This window comes from Erpetoichthys calabaricus, chromosome 14, assembly GCF_900747795.2.
Source record: "Erpetoichthys calabaricus chromosome 14, fErpCal1.3, whole genome shotgun sequence".
Lineage (NCBI taxonomy): Eukaryota > Metazoa > Chordata > Cladistia > Polypteriformes > Polypteridae > Erpetoichthys > Erpetoichthys calabaricus.
The window spans coordinates 80,885,791-80,904,698 of record NC_041407.2 but is presented as its reverse complement, the minus strand read 5'-3'; the positions used below and the strand labels follow the sequence as shown (position 1 = coordinate 80,904,698).

Genomic DNA, 18,908 nt, shown 5'->3' with positions numbered 1-18,908 from the left:
CAAGGCAAAACAAGAGACCATTACCAATGTTCAGTAGAACCAAGCCAGCTGGTCATCTAATCCCACCCTGAGCATTTTAACTGTATGCAGACCTGTGTATCTAGGATGCTATCATAGTATGTTTTTCATGTAAGGAATGCCACTTGGAACCTTCAGTTTTAATTGTTGTTATTGGAAATTGCAAGCAGTTCACCTGTTTCTGCATCATGTCATGTTATTGGGTAGTTGTTCTGACTTTACAATACTTTTTCATATGTTGTTTTTCTACCACACCTCCAAAGTGGCCCACCCTCCTTAACTTGGCAGAACTTTCTATTGTCTGATGTAGTTTTTAGAGGTGGTTATTTTCACCAATATATTAGCTTTTTCAGATGCTATTGTAGTATAAATCAGGCTTCCGATTGATAATATTGATCTAAAAAGAGTAAAATGTTCTTGCACCATTGAATTTTCCAAAATATGGTTTAGTATTGTTCATTGTGGCCTCTTTCCTTTTATTGTTTATATTTGTATTACAGTCAAGTTCTGTTTAGTAATAATGACATAAGTTATATAGGTGTATGAATTTGGTTTTTATTTTTTTCCTATTGTGTATCCTAGATAGGTTCTCATATTGAGAAATCTCAGTTTTCAGAAATGCAAAACTGTTGGTAGGCTTTTTAATTCTGATCTAAAGCAGATGCAAATCACAGAAACAAAATTATCAGCCAGGCCATGTGAAATTAAATGTTGTGGTCCACTTTAATTAATGGTAATGTATTTTAAAAACATTTCTCAATACAAGAATAATTTCAAATATTGTGTTTATTAATTATGGTGAGAAATTAAGGGTACTAAGTATAAACATTTTAACTGCAATCACCAAGAAGTGCAAGTAGTATGTCATTTGTTTAATTATAAGGTTTAGTTTTCTGTTTTTCTTAGTTTTTCTTGCAGATTTGTTAAGAGATATGAAGCTTTAAAGATGAATTCATTGTAACTTGTTCTTTCATAGACTAGTGTATTACATTATAAAAGTAAATATTTTAGAATGCCCAGTGTTAAAAATGTTTGATATTCTAGTTTTTGCTGGTAGTGCTAATGGATTTAGTTTTGAAGATTTATTGCTGAATTTCTGTAGGTAAAATGCAATGTTCACAGAAATTAAATCAGAAGTTCAATGCACGTGTCTCTTTAACATGACATTGAAATTTGTAATGTACATTAAAATTTTCTGTTTAACTCATGTGTATTGTTAAATTTAAAATTTCTCTATATAATGATTAGATATTTTCTTCCTAGAAACATGCCAAGGGTCAGGAGCTTTTTGTCAAGGTTTGTGAACACCTCAATCTCCTAGAGAAAGATTACTTTGGGCTGGCACTCTGGGAAACTCCAACACAGAAGGTAGGCACCGTTTTCCGTAATATCTATTTTTGACTCCGGTTTTACGGGTTAGGTTCATAGTAGGAAAAAATGCTGAACGGGATTGACTAGGCCTTCCTAAGGAGGTGTTGGATGAAACTGCTGAGGATAGGGTTTCTCCACTCCCAATGGGCTGTGCCTTATTCACCTTCCCTGTGAGGTAATAAGCGGGCATCTAATCGGCTTAATCAAACATTGGTTGATACTTCTTTGAACCTTGAGTTTCTTTAGTATTGGAGAACCATTGTGTTCCCATTGTTTGGATAATTGGATCTATATTGATGGAGCCAAGATTCATGCATAGTTATGAACCACTTCATCATTTCTCTCGATTCAAATTCATTAGCCTGAGATTCTTAGTGAAACTTTGGGTGCATGAATACTTCATTTTAGGAGTCACAATTCTGGAAACAGACCTCTTATGTTTAGTTTTCCATGAAGAGGATTTTAACTAATCCATAACTCACTGTCTGGTGTGAAGAAAGTTCTTTGACCTGTGCTGATATTGCCACAAGGTCTGAATTCTTTCTCTGAAGGTGCACTTGTTATTGCAGACATACTTTTTTGTAAGGTTGCTAGCCTATAGTGAGATAGCTTCATGTTAAGTCTATTGTACTTTTGAATACATGTCACTGGCTGTATTAGCTTTGTCAATTGTGCAGACTTGTCAAAGTAGATCAGTCTTGCACAGTTAGGTTATATTGACTGACAGGCATTCACTGTAAATACTGTGCAGAATGATGATTACTGAACAGACAGAAAACAGTACAGTAGATTTTTTTTTATTAAATTTATTAAAAACAAGTAACATTCTATACAAACAAGTCAAACATAACAAAACTAAATTCAATTCAACCCCCACCCAAGAGAGGCCAACAGCCAGAGCAGAAGAGAAGGAAGAGAATCCTTTTCCCCAATATAAAAGTTTATTCTAGAATGTTATTGATTAGATCCTGCCAGTTGTAAAAAAAAAAAAAAAACATTTTGAACAGATCCTCTAAGTGAGAATTTGTTTGTTTTTTTTTTTTTTTCCAGTTTCAAATAGTATATAACATTAGTTACCTACTGATTTCAAAGTAGTGGGCTAGGATTCTTCCAGTGGAGCAAAACACGTCTATGTGTTAATAGCGAAGTTAAGGCAATTACAGTTTGTTGTACACCAAACATAGCTGTTTATGGATTAGAAGTGATTGTGAAACCAAGGCTGTCTAATGGGCATTAAAAAGATTTTGGTCCAGAATGATGTTAATTTGGTATACGCTCAGAACATATGGCCCAATGAGGCGGGAGCTCAGTTTCAACATTTGCACATTGTATTTTGACCTGGAAACACTTTGGACAATTTTAAATGAGACAGATGTGCTTGATAAAAGAGTTTAAATTGAATTATTGTATGCTTTGCGCTTATGGAGCTAGAGTGAATTCTGTGCATGGGGTGCCTTCTACTGTTTTTCTGAAATGTTGAGTAAAAGATTCTTATCCCACTGTACTCTGTGATCTTTGAAAGGAAGGGACTGTAAAATCCATCCATCCATTATCCAACCCGCTGAATTCGAACACAGGGTCACGGGGGTCTGCTGGAGCCAATCCCAGCCAACACAGGGCACAAGGCAGGAACCAATCCCGGGCAGGGTGCCAACCCACCGCAGGATATACACAAACACACCCACACACCAAGCACACACTAGGGCCAATTTAGAATCGTCAATCCACCTAACCTGCATGTCTTTGGATTGTGGGAGGAAACCCACGCAGACACGGGGAGAACATGCAAACTCCACTCAGGGAGGACCCGGGAAGCGAACCCAGGTCCCCAAGTCTCCCAACTGCGAGGCAGCAGCGCTACCCACTGCGCCACCGTGCCGCCTGGGACTGTAAAATGTTTTTATATATTATAGAAATGCTCTCTGAGTCTTCAAGACTGATCAGTATTTCCTCTGGAATAGAAGTAGGTGGGAGGTGAGGAAATTTGGGCAGATTTTGTTTAGCAAAGTTTGTAATTGGGAAATAGTGGAAAAAATGTGTTGATGTTAAGCTAATATTAGATTATAATTGTTCATAGGATGCAAACACATTATCTGTATACAAATCTCTTAAGTGATTTAATCCTGTACGTTTTCCATACATTTAAAACTCTGCAAGTTTGAGAGGGTGGGAAAAGGTGGTTAGTACAATAGATTTAAATATCTTTCATTCTTAACCTAAATGGATGTCGAGAGAGAGAGATGTTGCTGTTAAGATGTGATTGGGAAATACAATTTTAACTTGTATGCCAAAAGGTACCAAAGAAGTATTTTTCAAAAAAAAAAAAAAAAAAAGGTTTATTCTATACCTTCATTAAAATGAATGGTTTCATGAGTAAAATTTACATTTACCTAGAACTTGAAAAAACAAAATTCTGTAAACATCAAGGCAATAAAACTCGATGGCTCAACAATCTATTAAAAATATAGACATTTTTCTTAACCCCTTAACCGCCCTCTGCCGGATATATCCGGCACCGTTGTTTTATTGCTAACGCCATACTGCCGGAATTATCCGGCACATTTGCCTGTGGTTATATGAATGCCTGGCAAGTAGTATAACTGACGGTTTGGCGTGGGTATTATTACTACGTTGTATTTCGACAAGTCTGTGGTTGTTTTGGCCGGTCATGTGACGTGATTCGCATGTAACAGCTGTGAATATGGCGAAACGTAAACTGACTTCAAGTGAGGCTTTGCAGGCGATTTTGGACAGTTCTGATCATGATTGTAGCAGTTCTGAAGAAGATTTTAGCGACAGTGATGAGCAGCAACGTGCGCTGCATGATACTGTGAATGAAGACGCATCGGATGACGGCGCTGAGTGGGTGTATCCCCAGCATCTCAGCTGGGCTGCTGCCCGTGGTGAACTACCTTTTCTGCATTCGTTTGAGGCAACATGTGGCTTTATTGTTGATGTAAACAATTACACTGCTGAGCAGTTTTATGAGCTGTTTGTGTCACCTGATTTGATCACACATTTTGTTCATCAGACAAATCTGTATGCAGCACAGTTTATTGAGAAAAATCCCAATTTACCTCCACATTCCCGTGTTCGTGCTTGGTTTGACACTGATGAAAACGAAATGAAAAAATTCATTGGGATTTTGATGTTGATGGGAATAATCAGAAAACCAGATATTGAGATGTACTGGTCTACAGATCCTATGTATGCAACACCTATTTTTGCAGCTGTCATGACACGTAACCGATTCTCTTTGCTGCTGAAATTCTTTCATTTGAATGACAACAGAAACGAGCCAGATAAGAAAGATCCAAACCGCGACCACTTGTTCAAGCTACGTCCTTTGATTGATCATTTATTTGAAGCATTTCAGTTGCCCTACATGCCAGGACCGTCAGTTGCAGTTGATGAAAGTTTATTGTCGTGGAAGGGCCGCTTACAGTTTCGACAGTATATACCATTGAAAAGGGCACGGTTTGGTATCAAGATGTTTTGCTTAGCTGAGAATTCAGGTTACATTTATAGATTTTGTGTATACACTGGCAACTTGCACAACATTTAGTGGTCAATACTGCTTGAATAAATGTAAAAAATGTAAAAAAAATGTAAAAAAGTAAAAAAACGAAAATTGTTCAGATTTCGCCTGGCTTGGGGAATATTTAGGGAGTTGGCGGTTAAAGGGTTAATGTAAGTGATCAAAAAGCAGGATCCTTAACACAGTTTACAAGTTATACCAGATAAGCATAGGCTAGAAATGGTTAATGCTATAAACAATCCAAGAGCATGCAACATAGAAAATGAAAATAAGGTCAATGTTGACTGGTGAAAAGCATAAGTAACGAAAAATGTGTTTTGTAAACATATATAAGATGCTTCTTCCTACTCATATAAGAAAATTTATCATAAACTGAATAATGTACTAGTGAGACCAGAAAAGTGTCCATGCGGAAATTTTGTTCTCTTTATAATCATAAAAATACCCAATGAACCAAATTGTGAACAAAAAAAAAAATTGCACATTATCACATCTGGTCTAAAGAAGATACCATGTCCCATACACTCTGCACAATCCTGGCACATGAGGATAATAAGAAAAACTACTGTGCTAAAGATTCCTGCTCATACACCATATCTTGGCATTTAACACTGATATACCATCAAAGCTGACCACCAAACTCCTCAATTCTTAAGACATGGCATTCCCCTCCGCAAGTGGTTTTTGGCCTTTCTAACGTGCTGAAGCTGATGTCACATTATGCAGCTTTTTGTCGTAGAATATGTGAAATTTGCCCACTGCAGTGGTTGATCTCATCACTGCAACATGTCAAATTAGACAGCTGAAAATTGCAGCCCATTTCATTTAGTTACTGTCCAAGTGCTGATCTGTCAATGCAGTTGTGCTCACTGCTTTTTGTAACAACCAGTAATAATAATAATAATAATAAATTTTATTTATATTGCACTTTATATTTAACATGCTTCTAAACCAGGGGTCAACAACTCCAGTCCTGGAGGGCCCCAGTGGCTACAGGATTTCATTCTAACCCTTTTCTTAATTAGTGCACTGTTTTTACTGCTAATTAATTTCTTTTGAATTAATTTTAATTTGTTTTGTTAGATTTGTTCCCCTGAAGTTTTTCATCATTCCTCTGAATTGCTTTATTTCTGAAACAGCACCCAAACAGAAATGAAATGGGAAGTGAGTGAGCCAATAAAAGACCAACTAAGTCAGGGCCTCAAACTCCAAACCAATTTCACTCCAACCAGTTGATTAATTAGGCGCCGATTCTTGTCATTAATGAAACCCGCTGTTCATCCATCCCTGCACGTAGACCCTCCAATCTGCAGGGAAAAACTTGGGGGTTGGTGGCAGAATTGGCACTCCGCCACCATAATAAACCTCACACTGTTCCACTCCATCTGAACTAGTGTGGTGCTGAGGTGTCACCCATTGCATGACTGCACTCGGGTCCTAATCTGGATCCTGAGTTGGTTTGTCGTGTGGTGGGTGCGGCAATGCGCTGTATCAGTGCATGCTTCTAACCTCTATCTCTTTAATTCCATGGCTTGTTGTTGCTCTTATTATGCTATAGCATACATTTTCGAAATAGTTGATTTTTCACTTTTCTAAGAGCTCCTTTAAAATGTTTTGGAGACCTTCACCTTTTATTTTCAGATGTTGTATGATCGACACAGTTTGATGATTATGTTTTGGTGCATTTTATATCTCTTTATTGTTTGGCTGCTACTTAAGGAAAAATGAACAATTAATTGGTCTGGATCTACAAGAGCAAGTCAAATAAAATGAATTCAAAAGAAGTTAATTAGGAGCAAAAACAAGCTATTTAATTAAGAAAATGGTTAGAATGAAAACCTGAATCCACTGGGGCCCTCCAGGACTGGAGTTAGGGACCCCTGTTCTAGACAGAGCCAGCAAAGTTTAAAGGGTTAACATCTGCATCAAGTTCAGCAGTAATCTTGAACTTTTATTTATTTTTTTCCATTCTCTTATCATATGTAAAAATATGAGACATCAGATAGACTAACCAGTCTTCTGTCTATGAGGTCCAAAGCTGCTGTGCAAAAAGATTAATAGCTGCTTCGTGCTCAGCAACTGTCTCAGCCATTTTCTCTTTTTTAAATTATGTTTTAGTAGATAAAAAAAATTACATCAGGTAGGCGAGCTTCTCTTCTATTTGTAAGGTTCAAAATATGTATGTTCCTTACTCCTTGTTGCTACATTCTATGCATTGAACTTTCAAATGAGAATTCATTGGTTGTCTTCTCTACTGCGAGCACACCCCGCCTCCTTGACTAATGAGCATTTGTAAATGACGACTACAACTGAAAATTGGTGGAAAAGTCTTGTAATGTCAGATGGACTTAAGCTCCATTGTATACTTCTTGTTCACCTATGAATGGATGGCCAAACCCCATCATTACATTTACAGATGACACCATCATCACAGATTTGTTCAACAAAGATAAGACAGCTGACAAAGTGGTGCTAGGAAGACATTCTCACCCTTAATGTCAGCAAAGCCAAGAAGCTGGTCATTGACTTCAGAAAGCAGGAGACAGACTACATTCACATCTACTGTACATTGGCCATTGAGAGTGTGAGCGGTTTTAAATTCTTGAAATGACAATCACTGATGAACTGAAGTGGCCACATGACATTTTGACTATATCAACAAAGCTAACCACTGCCTCTCACAGACGTCTTACGAAAACTCTGGCTTCTCCATTTGTTCTCACTAACATCCTATCCTATCCTGTCCTAAGAGTCTAACTTGTCTGATATGGCACCTGTGTAGTAGCTCAAAATGACAACACCATGTGAAGCAAGGGGAATGTACAAAAATATTCAGTGCTTTTATTAAAAACAAATCAGTGTCCAAAAAGAAAATGCAGTGCTTGAAATTTCATAAAAAAATACATATTAACAGGTGAAAAGGTGGAGGTTAAAATCAAAACATATCTTCTTTAAAATGAAGTTCAAATCCACTGGCAGGAACAGTCCTTTCTAAAAGCCTGGTGCCACCTCCTTTTAACACTGGCATCTACTCTGTTTATCCCATACGGGCCTTGCAATACAGGAGTTGCCTTACGGAAAGGTACAGCTGACCTTCCACAGGTCCAGTTGCCTACTGTTTTATGGCTACAGACAGGCTCCCTTGACCAGATTGAGACTCTGGTCTCCAACGGCCATGGCACTCAACGCTAGGGTTCTCGTCCCAAGCCTCCTTGACTCCTGCTGCCTTCTCAGTTTTCCGTAGCAGGCTGCGCAAACTCCTGGTCACTCCGTCTCCTTGAACAGCTCAGCTGGAACAACCACTTTCAACTAAAACCCGTGTGTCGGCCACAGATTCCTTCCCAGGGAATCTTCTCCCAGCTACCTGCCTTCTCTCCCACAAGCCTGCTGTGTTTCACTTGCGCCCACACCAGTCCTTTTCACCTCCTGCCTTCTTCTCTCAGTAACCTCCGTTCTGTCTTTTCCATTTCTCCTTCTTGCACTTGTGCTTTCCCTTTTAAAATGGGGACATGGCACAGTTGTGTCGATTAGCAGCTCCTGGCACCAATTACGGTCACGGATGATCCTACGCCTGTTTACTTAGTGTAGGGTCATCCACTCCTGCATCCAGGAGACTCTCTAGCCACGCTACCAAGACATGAGTGTGGTGATTATTTATTTTAAAAGATGCTTATCAGCCGTGGAGTCACTTTACCACAAGACCCTGCTATTAGCTTTTCCTTTTACATATTGCTAACACTGGAAATAGAACCAAGTTTAGATCATCTGTAAAGGTTTCCTTTGAGCAGCACAATTTGACAGTCCTTCTGCTGATGATGCAGGCTATGACAACATTCCCACTATAGCTAACTGATGACCGATTATAAATGTGTAAAGAAATGACCATTTCTCAATCCCTTACTTTATTCTCGCAAAAACTGTTAAGATGTGACAAGTAGTTTAATTAGTAGGTATTTTGATAGGCTGAGATGATTGGAAAGAAAAATAGATCGCAAAATGAATTGGATGAATAAAGGTAATAAAATATGCACACAATAATACATTAATAATAATAATACACTAACAACTTATTATTACAGTAGTGTATTTTAATAAAGAGAGAGTACTTTTATTATTAAATCTGTACTTACCCTTAATGAAGCTATAGTTTTCTTGCATGCAAAGGCAACTGAAGTGGACATTACTGTACTTCACAAAATACATTGGCAATATGTACAGGTACAAAAGGCTTGGATGACACCACCAATCATTTTTATAAATTTTAATGTACAACTTGCAAAGTAAAAAGTATTTAATTTTAAACATTATGCACCACAACACACTAAATACTGAACAGACTTTTTTATATTTTCACTATCTTTTTAATTCTTTTTTACATTTTAATGCTTTTCCATTTTTAAACCTTTGACAAATTCTTCAGCCACCTTCACAATGGCACTTGCAGCCTTACCACTCACTTTCACATAGTGCAATTTAAAATGCTTGGACCATCCTGAGCTAGTAGAAAACTGCATATCATATTCTGATCCAGCTTCCTCTTTTAAAATTTCAAATAGGCTTAGCACCTTAGCCATGACTGGCATGGTGCTGATCAGGATGTGACTCTCTTTCTGGTTCTCTGTTAATTTCATATAGCAATTTTCCCTTATCAAATATGGGTCCCACTCACTGCTTTAATATTTTTTTCCTTCAACTGAACAGATCCTTTTATAACTTCCAAAACGTTTTGCATGTATTCTTGAGGATGGTCTAGATTGAGAAATGAGGCATACCTAACTTGTGTCCAATAATAATATTTTTCTTCTTTATGTTGTTTTATTAATTTTAATTTACTTTCAATGTCTTATTACTTTCTTTTGTTTCTTTGGGACCACTTGTAGAACTTGTTTGAGAGAATTTTGGGGGCCATGATGCGCATAAATAGCACTGAAATAGTCACACTAGCTTGTGAGGATCTTACCACAACTGTGTTTGTTTGCACACTGTAAATATGTGTGGTATACAGGTCACGTAATCATTCATTCATTCATTCATTCATCCACTACACGATGCTTCTTGATTCGGTCTATGGGAGCTTAGTCATTAAGGCGAGCAGTCATCAGCCGTTAAAAGGCGCATATCTATATATTACATGTTGTATGTATGTATGTATATTTTTTTTGTGTGTGTGTGTTTGTTGGTATTGTATTGTTGTCACTGTTTTGACAAGACACGCAAGTAAGAATTTCTTTGTATTATGCACACCTGACCATAAATTTAAACTTGCCTTGGGGGAAAGTGAAGTCCCTGAACTTGACACTGACTAGTTTGGTAGCTGTTTTGGACTGAATGATAACCTTGAAACACTTGGTGAGCTGCATCAAACACAGTAGCATGTATCAGGGAAGATGAAAAAAGTGTCAAACACACGACAGGCATGGTTTTGTCTTATGGAAAGTACCATCATGACATACAAACTGCCTATTTGAATGAAAGTAATACTGTATGTTCAAAGTTATGGCTACATTATGTTCCTCTTTATCCTGATTTGCAACTCAGCCACCCAAAAGCATTTTTTCTTAAAACACTTACTCTTTAGATTTATTTTAATGGGCATTTAAATTTTTGTTTTGCTTCTGTGCTTTCCAGTGTTGCCACACGTGTAGGAGGTGCAGGGAATTCCTTATGTCTCATCAGCAGTATCTCTAATTTTTTATCCTGTAATGCTTGTAATCTGCTTAAAGAAAATAGAAATTACTGCATATGTTTTGATTGCAAAAAGATCCAGTTCAGGAGTGCTTTAGAGGAACTAGCACACATGTAATAACAAACTACAGTATAATAATGGGAAGCCCATACCAGTTCACAAAATGCACGTGGATTGCAATACCCAGAGATTCATTACAGACAGTATTTTAGACATAAGAGTGATCATCCTTAAAACCCACATTAATTGCATGCAAGACAAAAAAAATTGTGAGGTGGCATTGATTTTTTGATAATAGTTTGTCTTAAGGTTAATATAGAAGAACCTACTAAGGCAAGAAACATAATCATACGAATATCAAAAGAAGTAAAGTAAATGTCTGAAACTATGAAACCAGAGAAAATTCATCTTGCAGTTCTTCAGCTTGATTCCTAGGGATTTAAAGTATATGCAATATTTTTTTAAAACACGTTTCATTTATGATTTACTCACAGTGTATGTGTCAGTGATAACACTTAATGCAACATCAGAAAATTCACACAATAAATGTCAGAAAATTCACGCTTCAGAAAATTGCTTTTTGTCTTGTGTTATTGATGTTAAAAGCCTTTCATAGCTGTACATACTAAAGTTAAAATTATTTTTCTTTTCCCTTTTTGCTAGACTTGGCTAGACCTTACAAAGGAGATTAGAAAACAGACTCAAGGTAAGGGAAAAGCAACTCATTTTAGCTGATTTTGAATACCAGCAGCCCTAAATGAAGTTTGTGATAACTGATATTATGCCTCAGCAGTTCAGTGTAATGTTGTTGATTAACAGACTGTTAAGCTTTTCAAGGGAACAAGCTCTTTTTTCGACGGAGTAAAAATTGCCATAGTCGGGAGCATGATTGTAGAATTAATGTCAGAAATATGCAGTCGTTCAACTCAGCAGACTGAATAACAAGACTATAGGCATAGGAAACCTAGTGGTATAGTAGATAACTACACCTTGTTTCCGTGCTGTTGTCCTAATTCTGGAAATTTTTGGGTCTCCCTTTGTAATTTGTTAGCTTTATCAACATTCTCCTTGTGCCATAAAGATTGGTAATTGCGTGTTTATCTGTGACATTTTGTCATTGCTTTACAGGAATTCCATGTAGTTTCACATTTAATGTGAAATTCTACCCTCCGGATCCAGCCCAGCTGACAGAGGACATTACAAGGCAAGTTTCAAAGATGTTTATCATAAACTATAGGGAAATGTCAGTTGAAGGTTTTTTTTTTTTTTTTTTTTTTTTTGCAGTTTTCTGCTGTGTATCAGTAAACATGTAAATTAAATACATTTTAAATGCAGAATTTTAAAATTACTAGTAAGTGTATTGTGTATCTAATCAGAGTATCAGTTACTATGTTCCAACTTTACTGTTTTGAATGTATATTTTTTTCTTGTTGCTATCATAAGTGCATAATAAAGTTTCTACTATGTATATACTGTAAGCAGTTACTCAAATCTATATGTCATAAAAACTATACAGAATATATCCAAATTAAAACTTAACCGTCCAAACTTTTTGTTGGCTTTTCTGCTTTTAACATGTTAGACAAAGTGCTGAATGATCTACTCATTATATAGGTCATGTTCAGATATTTGCAATGACCAGATTATATCCAATATAAATCCTTGAGGTAGACGCATTCTTTTTGATTTAGATGCCGTAGTTCAGAACCCCACTATTAAAGATGTATCGAACTAACTACTCACATATGGATCACTACAGTGCCATGTTGGTGTCCCCTCTTTAACTGTTTTGCTTCCTTTAAAACTGTGTCTTTCGATGCTAGAATTAAAGGGTTTTTCAGTAATAGAATTCATAATGGTGGCAACAGGCATGCACATTTTTCATTTTCAATAAATTCATTTTTATGCATACTTTAAACCTAACATGTAAGTTGTACAGGTTTATATCCAGTCTATATTTGACCATCATGTATAAGGTTAGACACACTCATTGTTAGAGTGGGCAAAGTCTCAGCATAAAAACTTTGATTTTTTTTTTTTTTTCTTTTGCTGCCCAGTTTTGGTATTTAATATGTATGACTTTTATGTTTAAGACTGTTATGAACTGTAAAATTATACTCTTCATTTTATCCATAGGTATTACCTCTGTCTTCAGCTGAGGCAGGACATTGTCAGTGGAAGGCTGCCATGTTCTTTTGTTACTTTGGCATTGCTTGGTTCCTACACAGTGCAATCTGAGCTGGGAGAGTATGACCCTGACCTTCATGGCACAAGCTACGTCACTGATATTCAGTTGGCTCCTTCTCAGTCCAAGGAGCTGGAAGAAAAAGTCATGGAGCTTCATCGCAATTACAGGCAAGTTAAATTGTTACATTGCCATTTCCATCTATATCAGGCATGTGCAACCTACGGCCCGCGTACTGATTTTATACGGCCCGCAACGACTTTTCCAAATATCATTGAATCTGGCCCATTAACCCTCTTTGTGATGCCTGTTTGTTCTTGTGGTATTGTTGAATTATTTTTGATAGTATGATGCGGCCAGTGCTTTCTGAAGTACAGTCGACCCTTGATATACGACCGGCTTGACATGCAAACAACTTGATTTACGACCAAAATTTTTATTTTGATTTACGACCAACATCTTGCGTTCCGACCTGAATGCGGTCACGTGTATCCGCTTGCGCGATTGTAAACAAACAGAAACATTCCTATTAATGCGGCACTCATTCAATAAAATGTCAGGTTTGTAAACTCTCTTGGGACCTCCCCCAACTAGAAGACATGCCAAAGTCCAAACTCCGTATGGAAGACTGTTTATCTGTTGCTGGGGCAACAGCCGGCTTAAAGCTGTGCTGAGTCTCTCAGCCAAAGCAAACAGAAAAGATATCGATGGGTGATATGCATGTGATATCCCTGCCCGGCAATGGACAAGCAAGCTTCCACAGTCGCGGCAATCGCGCTTCAGAACGCACTTCAGCATGTCGTTCCCATTGAGTGGGGGGGGGGTGTCTCGGAAGAGTTCAGAAACAGTTCCTTGTATCATCGCAAGGAAATGCTGAGAAAAATTCTCGTCAGAATAACTTGTAGGCAGGAGGAGGTTAAAATTAACGCAAAAGAAGCTATTGAAATGATTGCAAATGCCTGAGCGCAAGTTAAAGAGAGCCTTTAAAAAGCCTTCAGTTTCATTATCATCCTCCTCCCTTCCTGCAGCCCAAAGATGTCAAATTAAATGGTGAGTACAGTATGAAATTGTTGTTTCTGGTAGGCTAGGCACTTTTTATTACTTTTTGGTTAGTACATTAGAAAAATTATTGGTGTTTTGGTAAATTATGCACATTATACAACCCTTTTTTTTATTATGAAAAGGTTAAGTAAGTGTTGCAGTGGGAGGTTCGGACCGCATTATGGGTATTTCCATTATTTCTTATGGGAAAAATAGTCTTGACTTACAACCAACTGGAGTTACAACCAGCCCTCGCGAACGAATTGAGTTCGTAAGTCAAGGGTCCACTGTACTTTATATTGTGCTTCCCCCTCTTTTACGGCACGTCCGGAACTGTCGCACGTTTAAAGTGTGCAAGAGCTCGTAGTCACGTAGTCGTTGACTCAGCTGCATCTCTCTCCTCTGCTGTCGTGTGTAGCATAGCGCAGTCTTTTCATGGTTTTTGCTAGTGCTGTACCTATCTGCATGTTGTTTCGAGTTTCACGCTATATCGGCCTACATTTCAATACTTTCAAATACTTGTGAATTTTTGATCAAACCCTAATTAAGATGGCTTCAACAAAGAAGAGAAAAGTGGACGCTGAGAGTCGTACATTTCAAGAGAAATGGACTGACGATTATTTTTTTATAATGCAGAAAGAAAAACCTCTTTGTTTGATATGCTTGGAAAGTATTTCAGTTTTAAAGGAATACAATTTAAAAAGACACTACAATACAAAACACGCTAATTACAACAGTTACAAAGGTAAACTAAGAACAGATAAGATACAAAATTTAAAAAAATGTGTATCGGCACAACAGATGTTATTCCGCAAACATACTGATGTAGCTGACAATATTGTTCGTGTAAGTTTTATTGTTAACGAAAAAATTGCGAAGCACTCAAAACCATATTCTGAAGGCGAGTTTGTCAAGGAATGCCTTACTGCAGTCATGAATGTTCTGTGTCCAGAGAAAAGCCATGAAATGGAAAAGATAAGTCTTTCTCGTTGGACAATAACCCGACGAATCGACGAAATGGCCAGTGACATAAAATTAAGCATTAAAAATATTGCATCAAAATTTGAAGCATTTTCCATTGCTCTTGATGAGAGTACAGACTCCAACGATACCGCTCAATTGGCTATATTTATTCGCGGAGTTGATGCTAGCTTCAATTGTACGGAAGAATTGCTTGCTCTCCAACCAATGAAGAATACAACAAGGGGTGAAGACATTTTCCAGGAAGTAAAAACTGTTTTTACTGTATTTGATTTAAAGTGGGAAAAGTTATGCGGAATATCCACCGATGGAGCTCCATCGATGATTGGACCAAACATCGGAATTGTTGCCCAAATAAAAACCGAATTATCAAGTAACAAAATCAGTACCAAAGATTTGTCGGTATTGCATTGCATTATACACCAGCAAAACTTATGTGCAAAATCAGTTAAATTTGCACATGTGATGGGCACAATAACTGCATGTATAAACTTCATTAAATCCAGGGCGCTAAATCACTGCCAATTTCAAGAATTTCTGGCTGATGTTCTTTCTGATCATGAAGATCTTACATTTTATTGTGAAGTGCGTTGGCTTAGCAAGGGAAAAATGTTGAAACGTTTTTATGATTTGAGAAATGAGGTATCTCTTTTCATGGACATGAAAGGAAAACCTATTCCTGAGCTAGAAAACAAACCCTGGCTGTGTGATCTTGCATTTCTTGTCAACCTAACAACACATCTAAATGAACTTAATGCTAAATTACAAACTCAGGGACAAATGATTCATGAGCTTTATGGACACATAAAATCATTTCAAAATAAGCTTCGACTCTGGGAAAGCCTATTAAAGGAAGGCAATACTTATCATTTTCCCACACTTGCGAACCACGAAGATTTTGATTGTGAATCGTTTGCGAATGAATTAAATTCAATGAGTGGAGAATTCAACACTAGGTTCCGTGATTTTAAAAATCAAGAAGCAAACTTGCAAATTTTCTCTTGTCCATTTGATGTTGATGTCGAACTAGCTCAACTTTCATTGCAAATGGAATTAATTGAACTACAAGAGAACCTTGTCCTGAAATCAAAATTCAATGATATTGAATTACTTGACTTTTATAAAAACTATTTCCCACGTGACAAGTTTCCAAAGCTCACAGCTTTTGCTCAGAAAAGAATGACTCTATTTGGCAGCACCTATAAATGCGAGCAACTTTTTTCAAGGATGAACTTCGTAAAATCCAAAACCAGGACGCAAATTACTGATGAGCACCTAGAAAACACGTTGCGAGTTTCCACGTCCACAATATCTCCTAATATTGATAAGCTTGTGACCACCATGCAATCTCAATCGTCGCATTAATAAAGAGTTTTTATTAAATAATATATTAATAAATATTTGTTGTTTTTTTTTTGGCCTTCTTGCATTTTCGATTTTCAGAAATACATATATATCCTGAAGTACTCCGGCCCGCGTAATCTTTCTACTTTCTAATCCGGCCCATAGTCCTGTCAAGGTTGCACATGCCTGATCTATATACTGATGGAAAGTTTAATTCTAGTCGAGTTTAGATGCCAAAAGTCAAATTTCAAGTTCCATTTCCCTTTTGGTAAAAATAGACGGGTGAAACTGTTTTTCAGACAAAAAGTGAGTGCAAATGAGATCATTTATTGCAGTTACCCTTTTCATGTGCAGTTGATCTGAACCACGATCTGCATTGATCTATTTGTGGCATTCCTTTATAGCAAAATATAAGGAGGGATTTACTGAGATTCAGAAAATTACCAATTTTATATGTGATCCTATTGTAGACAGACTTCTGGATGACGTTAGCTTTATTGATGTTTTTTGGGGAAATACATACAATAATTAATAAGCTGTGTACTGAAGTCAGGCTGGCTTTTTTCTTTGGCCACAAATTATTTTCTCTTGGCTTGCGTTGCAAAATCTTTTCCATCCACAAGGTGAAGCAGAGAGCTTTGAGACCAATCAGGCATGTGTATTCTTTTCCTTGTCTCATTTGTAGCCCAGCCTCAGCAATTATGTTAGTAGATAAGTCTGTCCATAATGGTAGTGTGCAGAATATACGCTTTTTCTAGGAATAAAATATTTTCTTAGTTTGAGGTTTGATGCAATATATATATATATGGTGAAATGGCAAGATTAAGTCTGCTACCCCTGATGGCTAATGACATTTTATTAAAATAAGAGGGGCCAATGATTTAAAGTTCCGTTTGCCCCTTGCCGTGATAAGACACTACAAACACAAGCAATTGTAGAAAGTGCCTTAATTATATTACAATAGTGTTGCACATGAAATGCATGTTCAGTGCTCTACTTTTGTTTTACTGCCCACCAAAAAGATCTTTGCATTTCACTGTGTTGTTGTTCTTAGCAAATATCAAACATTTAAAAACGTTTGTGTTCCATTATACAAATTCTGCATTTGCTTTGTGCACATGCTTCCAAACGTGATATAGTTTTGTTTGCATGCATTCATGTTCCTTGTTTTCCAAAGTGCCATCTGCTGGTGAAAGTAGTACAATCACATTAGAAAAGGGTCTGCATGTTTCAAGTTGGAGGAAGATAGATAGATAGATACTTTATTAATCCCAATGGGAAATTCACATTCTTCAGCAGCAGCATACTGATACAATAAATAATATTAAAGAATGATAATAATGCAGGTGAAAAACAGACAAAGATGATCCCCTTTAGAAATCTGTGCAGCTTATCAAGCAGTCAGTACTTTATTAGCACCATGGGCACCAACTTGTCATAAACATTGAGAGAGGAGGGGCAAAAATTATAGGCTACAATATGAGTAATAATTTATTTTGGCAGCATTCAGCAGCCAACCATTGGCAATATTTGTTGCTCAAGTTTGTCACTGATATTTAAATTGCAACAGAGAACAATTAGTAATTCTTTTATTTAAGCAAAGTATTTAAAATTCTGGCTGATTTGAGTAGCCTGGTCTTCCATATACTACGGAGTGGCCGTTCTGAATTACCTCTAGGCTGGTTTGAAGTTCTTCCATTTTTGATTTTTAGGAAATGCACAATTTGGAATAACAAGATTGATGGAAGTTCTTGGCTTGAAACATGTATTTTTATTACTTAATTAAAAAAAAAATTGCAATCACAGCAACGATTGTAATGATAGTAATAATAGTAATCCTTCACTAGAAGTGGCGGAGTTGGGTAAGGGATTACATTCAATTTATTTTTTAGAAAAGTTAAACTATATATAGATAACTTTTCTTGAAGAAATTAATTTGTTCAAAAGTCTCAGTGATTGTTGGCCACTCAAAAATCAACAAAATGTCTAAAGACCACCAATAGTGCAGTCAGCTGTAAATATTAACAGTAGCTTAAACAAAACGTTCATTATTAAAAGCAATGTTGTTTTCGAGGCTTCAACAGCTTCTGGCATTGTAACACATTCACTCGCCAGCATTAGTAAAGCAGAGCAACCTTTTGTAAATCTTACTCATGTAGTGCTTTTCAAACATTTTTTTGTGGTGATGTCCCCTCTTGCAGTTTAAAATTTATGTTCTATGTCTCAAAATAAAAGGTAGAGAAGGCAGCTGAGTAAGTGATAAAATATAGAAAGTTTGATATGTAAGCAAGTAAAATTTATTTATAAAAGGCCTTTCATGGACACAACATCACAAAGCTCTGTACAACCATAAAACACATAAAGTACAAACCAAATGTAACAACAAAAATAAAGAGAAACAATAAAATAGAATAACAAGAACAAAACTGACAATAACCTGAAAGTGCAAGCAGAGACTACTCAGCTATGTTCAAAAGCCTCCTTAAACAAAAATGTCTTAAGTTGCTTACTAAAGGTATCAATTGACTCCGCTGTGCACAGTGCTAGCGAAAGACCATTCCAGAGCCTTGGTGTAACAGACTGAAATGGACAATCCCCACTTAGCTTGAGCTGGGTACGAGAGATGACTAAGAGTACATTTCTTTTAATCGTTTTGTCTTTTAAATGTTTGTTTTTTCTCCTTCAGAGGTCTTGGGTGTCAACAACCAAATTACTTTTATTATTTTTGTTGTTATTAATAATCT

General features: G+C 36.8%; 1 protein-coding gene across 6 annotated transcripts in view; it reads left to right on the top strand.

The window, feature by feature from the left end:
- Nucleotides 1–18,908, top strand: part of epb41a (erythrocyte membrane protein band 4.1a) — a 181,378-nt gene that overhangs the window by 88,821 nt on the left and 73,649 nt on the right. For all 6 annotated transcript variants that reach the window (XR_007933468.1, XM_051918993.1, XM_051918994.1 and 3 more), the window contains exons 4-7: nucleotides 1,282–1,386; nucleotides 11,277–11,319; nucleotides 11,742–11,817; nucleotides 12,750–12,968. Coding sequence is in view for 5 of the 6 variants with exons in the window: in XM_051918993.1 (XP_051774953.1) it covers nucleotides 1,282–1,386; nucleotides 11,277–11,319; nucleotides 11,742–11,817; nucleotides 12,750–12,968 (443 nt within the window). In the remaining variant the exon portion in view is untranslated. The remainder of the gene's footprint in view (nucleotides 1–1,281; nucleotides 1,387–11,276; nucleotides 11,320–11,741; nucleotides 11,818–12,749; nucleotides 12,969–18,908) is intronic.